Source organism: Aricia agestis, chromosome 20 (assembly GCF_905147365.1).
Source record: "Aricia agestis chromosome 20, ilAriAges1.1, whole genome shotgun sequence".
Taxonomy (NCBI): Eukaryota; Metazoa; Arthropoda; class Insecta; order Lepidoptera; family Lycaenidae; genus Aricia; species Aricia agestis.
Genome location: NC_056425.1, coordinates 2,561,846 through 2,576,379, shown reverse-complemented (window position 1 = coordinate 2,576,379; position 14,534 = coordinate 2,561,846). Strand labels below are relative to the sequence as shown.

The 14,534-nt window shown below is 36.4% G+C and overlaps 2 protein-coding genes across 2 annotated transcripts in view; one reads left to right on the top strand and one right to left on the bottom strand.

Annotated features, from left to right (window-relative positions):
* The window catches only part of LOC121737326 (hemicentin-2-like), a 358,492-nt gene that overhangs the window by 194,135 nt on the left and 149,823 nt on the right, over positions 1 to 14,534 (bottom strand). The gene's annotated exons all lie outside the window — the stretch shown is intronic.
* LOC121737325 (synaptic vesicle glycoprotein 2C-like) overlaps positions 4,727 to 14,534 on the top strand; it is a 71,355-nt gene continuing 61,547 nt past the window's right edge. Inside the window, exon 1 of the mRNA XM_042128965.1 lies at positions 4,727 to 4,793. Within this exon, the coding sequence (XP_041984899.1) occupies positions 4,757 to 4,793 (37 nt within the window). The 5' untranslated portion in view covers positions 4,727 to 4,756. The remainder of the gene's footprint in view (positions 4,794 to 14,534) is intronic.

Below are 14,534 nucleotides of genomic sequence, written 5' to 3'. Positions count from 1 at the left end.
ATCGAGTTTATTCGATGGTAAATTTAATTCTTTTACTCTAGCTGGAAGTGAGACATGCACTAAAATAATCAAACCACCGAACCCGTCATTTCGATCCTGTCTGAAACAGCAGTAGCCCGATACATTGAAATTTCTATCGCTAGAAAGCCACGTCTCGGAACAAATACATATGTGAACACTTTCCCTGCTCAGAAACGTCTCCAATTCAGCTTTCTTCGGTAAAATACTACGGCTGTTCCATTGTACAATTTTAAGATTCATGATGTTAATATGTGCTAAGTTTTTTAATCATACGAGTAATCCGATTTTTAACTTTTCTTGCCGAAATTTCTTTTATAACTTCTTTTAAAATTTTAACTAACTGTCCAATATCATCCGTGTACGTTAAGCTTATCTGTAGAATATTTTCTTTACCGTACGATTCATCTAAGAAACTCATAAATTCTTTAATCGACATGGGGTAATCGCCGCTTTCCAAAATCTTTTCAATTTCTGTAATCTCCGAGGGTTGTATGTCGATCGTCCTTTTTGGTTTTTTAACAACTTTCTTAGCCGGGTCAGTGTCGTCGATGGAAACTTCGCTCGAGTCAGACTCACTCATAGCCTCGCTATCTGACAACAATATTTCTGTAGGAGCGGGCGCGCTTTGCGACGATTCGGTCGTAGTAGGCGGGTGCGGTCTTTTGAAAGTTACGGGCGGACGGAAATTAGGGACATTTAAAATATCACTAGCGTTGTTAGCGGGATTCGAATTCTCATTCGACTGTGTATTGTTTGGACACTTATTAGCGACGTGACCTTCTTTTTTGCATAAAAAGCACGTCATCGAGTCTGAGGACACGTAAATCCAGTAGGATGTACCATCATAGTCCACCTGAATACGTTCAGGCAAAGTATTAATGATTTCCGGTGGAACGTAAGCCTGCCGACGAAAACTGAGTATATGATTAAACCCGGGCTCGGTGATACCGGCCCGGATAAAAGATACCGGTGAGGCCAATTCTATCTTCATCTCGGTTAACTTTGCTTCAATTACAGAGTGCGGTATTATTGGACATACGTTGGACAGTATAATGCGTTTATTCCTCGTTATCAGAGGACGAATCGGTACTTTCATATTGTTCAATGTGATACACTGATGGACGTCTGTTAACTCTTCGGCGACTTCCTTAGAAGAAACGAATAGGCAAACACGGTTATTAGACATCCTACTGAGGAATCTAATTTTTGCGGGATCGATAATTTTGCCGAAGGCGTAGGCATAGTCTTTTATTTGCATATCGTCTATCGCGTCTACGATCACTGCTTGTTCTTTTGTCGGGAAAACGAACGATTGGGTAACGGACGAATAACTTTTGGGTTCCATCGTTCCCGTAGTCAGAAACGATGCGCGACTAGCGAGTAAACACTCGGACCGATAGGCGCGGGCACCGGGCGCGGTGCGGCGCGCTCGTAGGTAACACGCGAAAATGTAATAATTGCTAACAATAAGCGCACGTGTAGTCTCAGCGACGTATCGAAAGCAACTGGGAAAAATCTTTTTGAGCGATTTAAGTATCTCTTGTAAAGTGTCTTTTAAACTATGTAACTATCTATATAAGTTTTTACTGATTGTAAGTTTCATCTACATGATATAAGTAGTTTAAGGGCCTGTTTCACCACTTCCTGATAAGTGCCGGATAGGCTATCCACCACTTAACTTGACAGATAGAATATGAAGAAGTTATGGATAGCCTATCCGGCACTATATCAGGAAGTGGTGAAACAGGCCCTAAATGTAATACCAGGGGTTGCATATTAATTTTGTCGAACCGTAATTCGTTTACTGCGAAACTGTACAGTTTACAGGGATAAAAACTATCTTAAGTTATGTCCTTTCGTGGCACTCAAACTATTTTCATTTCTCATCAAAATGAGTTCAAGCGTAAAGTGAAATGATAACAGATAGGCAGATAGGCAAACAGACAATTTTTTGTATGCATAATTTTAGAATGGATTTAAGATGTATTGTTATGTGAACAAGCCTATTTTTTTATTGTAAGAACGAGCTTTTGCCCGCGGCTTCGCTCGCGTTAAGAGGTATTATTATATACAAACTTTCATCCCCTATTTTAACCCCTTGGGGTTGGAATTTATCAAAATCCTTTCTTAGCGGATGCCTTCGTCATAACATCTACCTTGCTTGCAAAATTTCAGCCCGATCCGTCTAGTAGTTTGGGCTGTGCGTTGATAGATCACCATGTCAGTCAGTTTTTGAGTTTTATATAATATGTATAGATATATAGATAGATATAGATATAAGTAGATATAGATATCCCCAGAGACGTACCTAACTTTTACGTTTGAATGAAAAAACAAAAAAAAAAGTGATATAATATGTTGGCGTATTGAATATCAAAAAGAAAAAACTGATTATAAATTCCTTAGTCATAGAGCAGTTTGAGTGCAGAAATTCGACACCCAAAACACTTGTTCGTTCAAACACTAGTATTGGCTGAGTGGTGAACGTTTGGATAGCAAAATGGACTTCGCATTTAAGTTTTCAACAAAGTGAAGCGTACTTTAAAATTTAAATATTATCTAAAATTCGTGCGGGGAAAAAGATGTTTAAAGATGTCTTTCTTCTAATCTTCTTTTCTTGTAATTTCTTATTCAAAAGTATTATTATCATTGTTTTATTCACAATTCTGGACTTTTGGAAGGCATGCGTGAGGCCTGTCTATGTGCAACCTCTTCACGCCCAAACCTCTGAACGGATTTTGTGAAAATTAAAATTAAATGAATATTGAAGGGGGGTTCCCATACAAAAAACCGATTTTTTTCCTATTTTCGCTCTATAACGGCACGGAACCCTTCGTGCGCGAGTTTGACTCGCACTTGGCCGATTTTTGTTTTTTCATAAATGGAGATTCAATTATTATGCGACGTCCTAAAACATTGTACGTCGATGGCAACTCTTAATTAGATATTTGTAACCATAAGACCTATCCCTATTAGCACCTTCGCTAATTTCAGCTTAATTATCTGAGATCGTCTTAATTGTTTGAAACGAGTTGATTCAGAATAACAAGGGGAATTCAAATGATGTTAAATATTCCGTTTTCGTTATTTTTTTAAATTTTAATGAAAAAAGAACCGGATTACGTCGAATAATATTAACCGACGTGTTATTTTTCTTTGTGTTAATTATTGATCATTTTCGTGACATTATAACTCTCTATATCTCTTTCAACTCTGTTTCTTTCAGAGTGAACTCTATAGGTACATATAAGGGACATGCCCGTATTATCTGCTGGCACGGCAGTGCCCCTGCCAAGCTTTTTAGCAAAGGCACGGCCGTACCATACTTTTCTCGATCACTTTATTTTGTTACAACCTGGCTCTTTAGCCAAGAAGTTCCTTTATCGCGTATTTATAGAATCGCAGATCAAAACGTATGGGACTGTAAAAACTTACGTCATATTATCACTCATAATATTATGACTATGATGAGTTGTCACTATCTTGACGTACTACTTGATGTAATAGTGACGTTGTTTTGTCGCAGAGCGGATAGTGTGATCATGGACTTAGAGGCTGACTAACTGATAAGGCAGAAATCTAAGGATAGGTAGAAATTTTACAGAAATAGATAATAATATATTACGATTGAAGACAAGCTTGAAGCGATATCATGACCTCAAAAAATATTGAGAATGTTTGGGTATCATATTTTGTTAATAATCCATACATAATTATATAAATGTGTTTGCGTGTTTGTCTATTTGGATACATTAACCGCCGCACTCAGAGACATTTTTTTTATGCAATAAGGGGGGCAAACGAGCAAACGGGTCACCTGATGGAAAGCAACTTCCGTCGCCCATGGACACTCGCAGCATCAGAAGAGCTGCAGGTGCGTTGCCAGCCTTTTAAGAGGGAAAAGGGTAATAGGGGAGGGTAGGGATGGGAATGAAGGGAATAGGGGAGGGTAGGGAAGGGAATAGGGTAGGGGATTGGGCCTCCGGTAAACTAACTCACTCGGCGAAACAAAGCGCAAGCGCTGTTTCACGCCGGTTTTCTGTGAGAACGTGGTATTTCTCCGGTCGAGCCGGCCCATTCGTGCCGAAGCATGGCTCTTCCACGTGTAAAAAAATATTAGCGTTTTCGGCATCTGAACTGCCCCGGGGCAGGGTGGGCCGACAGGATACGGAAACAGCCGAAGTTTAAAATAAGAACATAAACTACGTATTGCCTAATAATATAATATACTTAGCCGCTGAACCGATTTTGGTAGGAAAAAAATGCTCGTTGTGGTAAAAATTTATTTGGGTTATCCGTACATTTGCTAGGATTAACAATATCCTAATCTATTATCATCAGAAAAAAAGGTATTCTTCGTTAACCGATAGGAAAAAAGACGAGACATTTCAACAAATATTTTAATGCCGTCTATCAGGTGATTCGTTTGCTCGTTTAGACTAATAATAATATTAAATAAGTTTCTAAGAATACTAGGAAGTCGACCGGTACACACATTTTCCTCAATATTATTAAATGCTCTACGCAAAATTTTATCTTATTTACTAAATTTCAATATTTGTCTCCACTACTCGCAAGCCACTTTCAACTTTATTTCAAAGGATTAAGGTGCCATTTGTGCTTGTAGACTAATTTCCTCATCAAGGCTAATGATAATAATTACATAAAGATGTTAAAGTATTTCAGTAGCCGTTAAAGGTCTCCTTAGGATGGTGATAAAATACAATATTGTATAATGAGTGAAGTGAATTTACCTGCCTTGGCTAAAGTCAGTAAGTATTTACACTACTATATCTATATATTTATACGTGAGCGAAAAACTTTGAAATCCTTTTTACGAAAAATGCGGAAACGTAGGTGCATGAAATTTCGCAGAGTTGTAGTTTATATGGAGAAGGAGTGCATCGAGCTAATATCGTTGTAAAATTATGCTTTTATAATACATTATTTTAATAAATGAAACATTACACACACTACAACGCGCACACTACCATGTTTTGACTGACAAGCCTTACACACGAAATTATTCTCCTTTGTTTATGGTTGAAGTCTGTTGTCAAATTAATAATCGGCCAAGCACGAACGCGTACGGGTACGTACGGGTTCCGTACCGTTATAGAGGAAAAATAGGCGAAAATTTGTGTTTTTGTATGGGAGCCCCCCTTAATTTTTTATTTTATTTTAATATTATTCTTAAATATTGAAGTAAACATATAAGTAAGGCTTTTGTGAAAATATCAAGTGCCTACCTGTTGCCATTATTGATATCGAACAAAAAAGGCCAAAAAAATCACGTTTGTTAATGTGTGGGAGCCCCCTTTAAATATTAATTTTATTTTGTTTTTAGTATTTCTTGTTATAGCGGCAACAGACATACATAATCTGTGAAAATTTCAGAACTCTAGCTATAGCGGTTCTCGAGATACAGCCTGGAGACAGACAGACGGACAGACGGACAGACAGACGGACAGACAGACGGACAGACAGACCGACAGACAGACATCGAAGTCTCATGAATAGGGTCCCGTTTTCACCCTTTGGGTACGGAACTGTAATAATGGATTGTTGTTTTTTTTTAATCTGAAATAGTCAATACTTTAAACGGGGAGCCAAAAGAAGAAGATAATTTTTAAGGTCGAATTTCGACCTTTGTGCGATCTCTAGTTGTGTTAAGTAGTAGGAAGTCCTGGAAAGGTTTATATATATTAATGGGGATGAAAACGAAGTTGACCGGGAAATCTAGTAAACGATAATAAAAATCGGTCAAATGCGAGTCGGACTCGCGCACGAAGGGTTCCGTACCGATATAGAGCAAAAATAGCCACTCTAAAATTTTATTTTATTTAAATATTATTATTACATATTAAAGTACACATATAATTAAGACATTTTTGAAAATTTCAAGTTCCTAACTATTTCCATTATTGATAACGAGCAAAAAAATCCAAAATATTACGTTTTAGTAATAGGGTCCTGTTTTTACCCTTTGGGTACGGAACCCTAATAAAAAAGCATTAACGGAAATGATTACGCTGGTATTCTCCTAAATTAAGTTCTTAAGTCTAGTAAAATGGCGTGTTTAAAACAAAGTTCTTATTTAGCGTTTTAATTTCATTATTTGGGGTAAGATGGATCGTTTTACTCGTAATTATTATGTCAACTTCGTTATCGACGATAAGCACGACATAGTTTAATGTCAAACTACTGTTTTATGAATCCATACTAATATTATGAATGCGAAAGTGTGTCTGTCTGTTACCTCTTCACGCCCCAACCGCTGAACCGATTTTGCTGAAATTTAGCATGGAGATACTTTGAGTCTCGGGAAATGATATAGGATACCTTTTGTCTCGGAAAAAGGTATGGTTTCCGCGCGACAAACGAGTTTTGGCACAACGGAGTTGCGGGCGTCATATAGTGTAACTATATTTTTGTCCTTACAAAAATATCATCATCATCATCATATTCTATAGTAGCTGGATGATCTGCAGTCATCTAGTAGCATACAGTGTGTGTAAATACCGTTATCCTTGAAACCATCTAATGAGCCCGTCGAAATGAATAACTTTTTCTATGACAACAATGCTGGGAAATCAAAAAAAATGCCGTCTTCATACCCATACGGATGCCCGGATCGGCGATTTGTATGGATATGAAGACGGATTTTTTTTAGTTCCCAGCATTGTTCTCATAGAAAAAGTTTATTATTTTGACGGGCTCATTTGCTGGTTTTAAGGATAACGGTGTTCACCCTAACAACCTGTATCAACATAAAAGATCATAGCGACAATACTTTAGTGTGTATTGTATTATGTGTCTCTTACATAGAGTTCACTGTAAAAGTAGCATCACAGAAATAGTTAATTTTGCTTGCTTTTGCTAAACTTTTTCTATGAGAACAATGCTGGGAAATCAAAAAAATCCGCCGTCATACCCGTATTATGACGACGACGACGACGATGGTTTCAAAGATAACGGTGTTTACACTAACATCTTGTACACAAGGTGTAACAAAACTAAGTGATAATACTTTAGGGTATGTATGTGTTTTTTTATATTGAGTTCACTGTAAAAATAACAGCGCTAAAAGAGCAAAAAATTTTTATGATTTATATGGGGCAATCGCATCAGCGTTATAAATTTTCCCATACAAAAGTTGAAAAAGGTTCTCTTTCAGCGCTGCTACTTTCACAGTAAAATCTATGTAAGGGACACATACACACTCTAAATTATTATCATTTATCACTTAGTTTTGTTACACCCTGTATACTAGACGAGGCCTGCAACTTCGTTGTGCCAAAATTTGTTTATTGTGCTGTAGCCGTACATTTTTCCGGGATAAAAAGTATCCTATGTCTTGTCCCGGGAATCTATGTATCTCCATAACAAACTTTAGCAAAATCGATTCAGCGGTTTGGGCGTGAAGAGGTAACAAACAGACACACTTTTGCATTTATAGTATTAGTTTGGATTCAAATTAGTGGTCACTTTAGACTTGTAAAGTCATGGACCAGAATCTAGGACAAAATCATCAGAATTCAGAAAGCTCTATTAAGGGCGCGTATTATATCAAATTGCTTTACATGATCGTCTGTAATATCAATATTACCTAATGAAAAACTGAATATAAAATTAAGATACAGCAAACTTCAGGACCAACACTAGTTACTAGGTTTTATACGTGGGAGAGCCATGCTTCGGCACGAATGGGCCGGCTCGACCGGAGAAATACCACGTTCTCACAGAAAACCGGCGTGAAACAGCGCTTGCGCTGTGTTTCGCCGAGTGAGTGAGTTTACCGGAGGCCCAATCCCCTAACCCCTACCCTATTCCCTTCCCTACCCTCAACTATTCCCTTCCCTTCCCTACCCTCCCCTATTACCCTATTCCCTCTTAAAAGGCCGGCAACGCACTTGCAGCTCTTCTGATGCTGCGAGTGCCCATGGGTGACGGAAGTTGCTTTCCATCAGATGACCCGTTTGCTAGTTTGCCCCCTTATTTCATAAAAAAAATAAAATAGGTATGTTACTCAAAAACACGATAGCATACAATTTTCTCGATAGAAAAAAAAATTGCGAAGTTGCTTCCAAATCACCTACCTATAATAATTAACACGTTAAACTGCTAGTATTCGAGTAATACATTAAAACAAAGCTTGAAACTTTTTAGTATAATTACATTATAGATAAGGCCTGCATTATGTTACATATTTTTTTAATAACTTAATAGATATCCTTTAAAAAAAGAATACCTATCACTGCCCGCTAACTTGGCGATGATTCCGCGTCGTCCTTTTTCACCTGACATATGAAAGACCGGCGTGAGTGTGAAGAAAGAAGGTTTTTTGGGTTGGTCACCCCCTTAAATGTATGTTTGTCATAAAACTGTATTAAGAGGAGTCCACACCGCCCTTTTTTCCATACAAACGTTGTCCCCTGTTTCCTCCCTGGATAATGCTAGTAGAGTTATAATTTTTTTCCTGAATATCTACGGCCACTAATACAATGTCCCTATGTTTTCTATTTTTTTCATAATTTAATTATTAAATAAGATATGAACGTTCAAAAACCCAAAAAAGTGGCCAGATTTTCCGCTGTGTTCAAGCATCCAGAAAACAGATTTGGCTAAATTATACAAAAAAAATAAAACATAGGAACACAGCTCAAGTCTTTCTTTAATCTTTAATGAAAAAAGTACTTAAATCGGTTAAGTTTTGGAGAAGGAATCAGGGGACAACGAATCGTTGATTTTCTGCAGTTGTCTCTACCGCGTTCTGCGGTATAGGCTTGAGGTAAGGGAGACAGCTATAGATATTACACGTACTTTTTTTTCATTTCTATAGCCCCTGGTGTATCCTCTTAATATGCGGTCAGAGCTTAACGGTCGCACGGGTACAATTAATGTGCCATTATGACGCCAAAATTGTCGACCCGTGACTGCGGAGTGCGGTTGCAATGTGATTAGTTTAACATTAATACCCATTGGTCGTTACATTGACGATAATATTAATCTGTGTTTAGGTAAAACAGTGTCACAGGTAGTATAAAATAATCTATTCTACTAATATTATAAAGGCGAAAGTTTGTTTGGATGTATGGATGTCTGGATGTATAGATGTATGGATGTATGGATGTATGGATGTGTGGATGTGTGGATGTATGGATGTTTGTTAATCTTTCACGCAAAAATTACTGAAGGGATTTTAATGAAACTTTACAATAATAATATAGCTTATACATCAGAATAACACATAGGCTACAATTTTAACCGACTTTGAAAATGGGGGAGGTGTTATGTTTGTTTTCTTATATTCAACGCTTACTCCGTAATTATGTAATGTAAACCGATTTTCAAAATTTTTCTTTTGGTATATAGGGTATCACCTCAATTTGGTATTATATTCACAAAAGTGGTCATCTGATGAAGGATCCATAAGTAATCGAGGGAACTCCTCAAAACTTATAGGGAAACATGTGGTGACTTCGGTTTCGTGAGAAGTATTCTAAGCATATGCTACCAACAAGTAAGATTTTGCACCGAGATATACCTGATATACCGTGGTTCGGAAGGTGCTGAGAGAACTTCTGATTCTTTATAGATACAAGTTTGGGAGTTTCGGCGTTGTTTTAAGAACAGAAAGCATATGCTACTATGCAAATTACATTCATCATCATCATCATCATCACTACCATATTATACCATTTCATAGTCTTTTAGATCAAGACTCGAGTTTGTCAAGCGATAATTAAAAAAAAAATCTATACCTACCTAATATTATAAACCTGAAGAGTATGTTTGCTTGAACGCGTCAATCTCAAGAACTACAGGTCCAATTTAAAAACTTATCTCAGTATTAGATAGATCATTTATCGAGTAAGACTATAGGCTATATTATATTATCACGCTAAGATTAATACGACGCAAGAAACTCCGGAAAATGTGAGGAAAACGGGGGAAATATTTTTTTATGGGAAAATGTACGGTTTCTGTAAAATTCCTAATTTACGCGGGCGAAGCCGCGCGGGACATCTAGTCCATACTAATATTATAAATGCGAAAGTATCTCTGTCTGTCTGTCTGTCTGTCTGTCTGTCTGTCTGTCTGTCTGTCTGTCTTGCTTTCACGCCAAAACTACTGAACCGATTGCAATGAAATTTTGTATAAAGTTATTCTAGAGTCTGAGAAAGGACATAGGCTACATTTTGATGTGGGAAAATATCTTATTTCCATGAAAATTTCGATGAAAATGAATTCGCATTGCGCGTGGCCAGCGCTCATCCCGGGGGTCCTGGGTTCGAGTCCCGCAGGCGGAACAAAAAGTTTTCAATGTTCCTGGGTCTTGGATGTGTATTAAAATAAAATTTCAAAAATCTTAAACATATTTTATGTATAATATTATAAAAAATCCAGAAATATATCGATGGAATGAACATTTTAGTTCTAATACGATTCAACAGATGGCGTTTTATTTTTTACTTTATTGTAACATAGAACTAATCATACTTATTAGTTAGTATGTTTTTGTTTATAGTTTTTAATACGTTAGAATATTATGTTTAATAATATTATCACTTGGTATAATAATAATCAATCTATCTTATCTTATGTAGAACTCCTACTGCATTTCTAATCCATACTATCCATACTAATATTATAAATGCGAAAGTATCTCTGTCTGTCTGTCTGTCTGTCTGTCTGTCTTGCTTTCACGCCAAAACTACTGAACCGATTGCAATGAAATTTTGTATACATTTATTCTAGAGTCTGAGAAAGGACATAGGCTACATTTTGATGTGGGAAAATATCTTATTTCCATGAAAATTTCGATGAAAATGAATTCGCATTGCGCGTGGCCAGCGCTCATCCCGGGGGTCCTGGGTTCGAGTCCCGCAGGCGGAACAAAAAGTTTTCAATGTTCCTGGGTCTTGGATGTGTATTAAAATAAAATTTCAAAAATCTTAAACATATTTTATGTAAGTATAATATTATAAAAAATCCAGAAATATATCAATGGAATGAACATTTTAGTTCTAATACGATTCAACAGATGGCGTTTTATTTTTTACTTTATTGTAACATAGAACTAATCATACTTATTAGTTAGTATGTTTTTGTTTATAGTGTTTAATACGTTAGAATATTATGTTTAATAATATTATCACTTGGTATAATAATAATCAATCTATCTTATCTTATGTAGAACTCCAACTGCATTTCTAATCCATACTATCCATACTATCCATACTAATATTATAAATGCGAAAGTATCTCTGTCTGTCTGTCTGTCTGTCTGTCTGTCTGTCTGTCTGTCTGTCTGTCTGTCTTGCTTTCACGCCAAAACTACTGAACCGATTGCAATGAAATTTTGTATACAGTTATTCTAGAGTCTGAGAAAGGACATAGGCTACATTTTGATGTGGGAAAATATCTTATTTCCATGAAAATTTCGATGAAAATGAATTCGCATTGCGCGTGGCCAGCGCTCATCCCGGGGGTCCTGGGTTCGAGTCCCGCAGGCGGAACAAAAAGTTTTCAATGTTCCTGGGTCTTGGATGTGTATTAAAATAAAATTTCAAAAATCTTAAACATATTTTATGTATAATATTACTAGCTGTTGCCCGCGACTTCGTCCGCGTGGACTTCAGTTTATAGCGCGCGATGTCAACAAAATTGGTGTCAAAAGCTTTTATAAAAAAACCCTGGTACCCCTTAAATCAATACAGCTGTGCAGTGTGCACACAATAAGTATTTAATTTTTTTATATTAAACTTTATATTTTATGCCAAATTTTAAAGCTTATTTAGCCCTCCAATTACACAACTTTACCCATAAACTATTTATCATTGATAGATTTAAGGTTACGTCACTGCATAGATAAAGTACTGAGTTATTTAATACCGTAGAATAGATATAACAATCGAAAAAAATCGAAACTTAAAAAGATGATACCACGTCTTATAGAAAGACTTTTGAGCAAGCGTCAGCGCGATGTAGAAGACGCACGGCGCCATCTATTATGAATTGTTGGAACTAACTTAATTTGAACAAATTTACGCATTTTCACCCCCTTACAACCCTTTTTTCCAGTAAAAAAGTAGCCTATGTCCTTTCTCAGGCTTTAGACTATCTGTATACAAAATTTCATTACAATCGGTTCGGAAGTTTTGGCGTTTGGCGTGAAAGCGAGACTGACAGACAGACAGACAGACAGACAGACAGAGATACTTTTGGCGTTTGGCGTGAAAGCGAGACTGACAGACAGACAGACAGACAGAGATACTTTCGCATTTATAATATTAGTATAGATTATGTGCACACTGCATAGCTGTTTTTGGGTATTTTGATTAATTAAGGGCCGCGCTACACCGGAAGCACTTACCAGGGTTTTAAAAAGTTTTTAAATTTGACACAAATTTTGTTGACACCGCGCGCTATAAACTAAAGTCCACGCGGACGAAGTCGCGGGCAACAGCTAGTAATATATAAAACTCAAAGGTGACTGACTGACATCGTGATCTATCAACGCACAGCCCAAACCACTGGACCGATCGGGCTGAAATTTGGCATGCGGGTAGATGATATGACGTAGGCATCCGCTAAGAAAGAATTTTGATCAATTCCACCTCCAAGGGGTTAAAATACGGGATGAAAGTTTGTATATAATAATAATTCTTAACGCGAGCGAAGCCGCGGGCGAAAGCTCGTATATTATAATACTAGCTAAAAGCCGAGCTTTGTTCTCGCGTCGTCACACCTTGACTGACTGATGATAACACACCTACATATAAATAAGAATAATAAGTATGTTAAAGCACACAAATCAATAGGTGGGATAGTATTTCCGTAAAGTATACCACAAAATGTTCAGGTTGTGGGATATACAAGGGCTCGCTACGCTCACCCAGATTATTATAATAAGTATTGTATTTTAAAAAAGTGACATAGAAACAATATGGTGACTATAATTATAACATACATGTAACATGCCAGACATTTTGACAGTTGCTTCCCACTGCCAGCCATAAATTATTATTAGACTTTGAGGTTGTCTGGTTGCGGGAAGCAACTGTCATAAGTGTCTGACAGTGGGAGAGCGGATTCCTACAGTTATACCGAAGAAAATAAGATAAAAATTGAGCTTTACACTTTATCGAAGCTTCAGACCTTCAGAACTGGATACCTCCTAAGATCTAAAGTAACCGCCACCGAAGCTCTATATGGTTGCTGGTCATTCTTGTCTCTATGGCAGGGTAACAACTTATTTTGTACACAGATTAAATTAATTTACCAAGCCAGAAAGAACCAGGTAAATAACAATAAAAAAATTGCAGTTTTTAAATAAATGGAGGTAAAATGATTTGAAATAAAAAACTGTGGATTTTATGTGTGGCCAGATATATTAGCCAGATGGTGAAGTAGATAGGTAGGCACAAGGTTTGTTTAAATTATAAGGGAAAAATGAGTAGTTGTCCTTATGTTATAAATTGTTAGTTATTTAGTTCTTCCACTCATGTCTTCAATTTTGATTTGCATAATTACTTCAGGCATAATATTATAGGAAATAAAATGTAAGTTTGCATGCGCGATAGCTATTCAACAACTAGTATTGTACAATGATTAAATTTACCATAAAATTATAATTACTGTAAAATTATTTTAGCGTTTAAACATTTTAACATCTATGTCAACTTGCTTAACATTGAAGTGTAATTTAAAAATATTTTAAGTTCTACCAATAATTATTATTAATAAAGAAAACTTTGAGGGGAGATTAAATTACTATTCCATAGTCTATGCTTTTACTAACATAAAATAAAATTTACTTTTCAGTATTAAAGAGGTTATAATTAAAAATATTTGATTACACAGAATAGTTTATTTTACTTTATCCAGAAGCTTACACAAAATTACGTACCTATTTATTATCCATCTAAATCCCATCCTCAATTTTTTTATTCTTGTAGTAGCAGTTACTCATTATATTATTATTGCCCATCAAGCGGCACCCGGCTGCCGCATAACAATTATAAATCTATTGTGTCTGCTATTCCCACGATCGACGTAATAATTTGAACAAACCTTGTAACTTACCCATATGATCATGTGGTTAATATGTCTGGCTATACAGTAAATCCACATTTTTTAAATACAAATCATTTTTTCGCTCTTTAAGCCTCCATTTATGGGAAAAATTAAAACTTCCAAATTGTTAGTTACCCACTTCATTCACTTACATCTTCAATTATTTTTCATGCATTGAAGTTTAGTTGATACCTACCTGCAGGCGTAGCATGGTCAGTGGTCACCATAGAAACGGTTTCTTTCTATGGAAGAATAGACAAAGTGACAGTTAGACAATAGAAATCTGCCATTTTGTTGATAAAATCTGTTAGTATGTCGATTAATATTTCCCACTAGATGACGCCCGCAACTCCGTTGCACCAAAACTCGTTTATCGCGCAGAAACCGTACATTTTTCCAGGATAAAAAGTATCCTATGTCCTTTCCCGGGA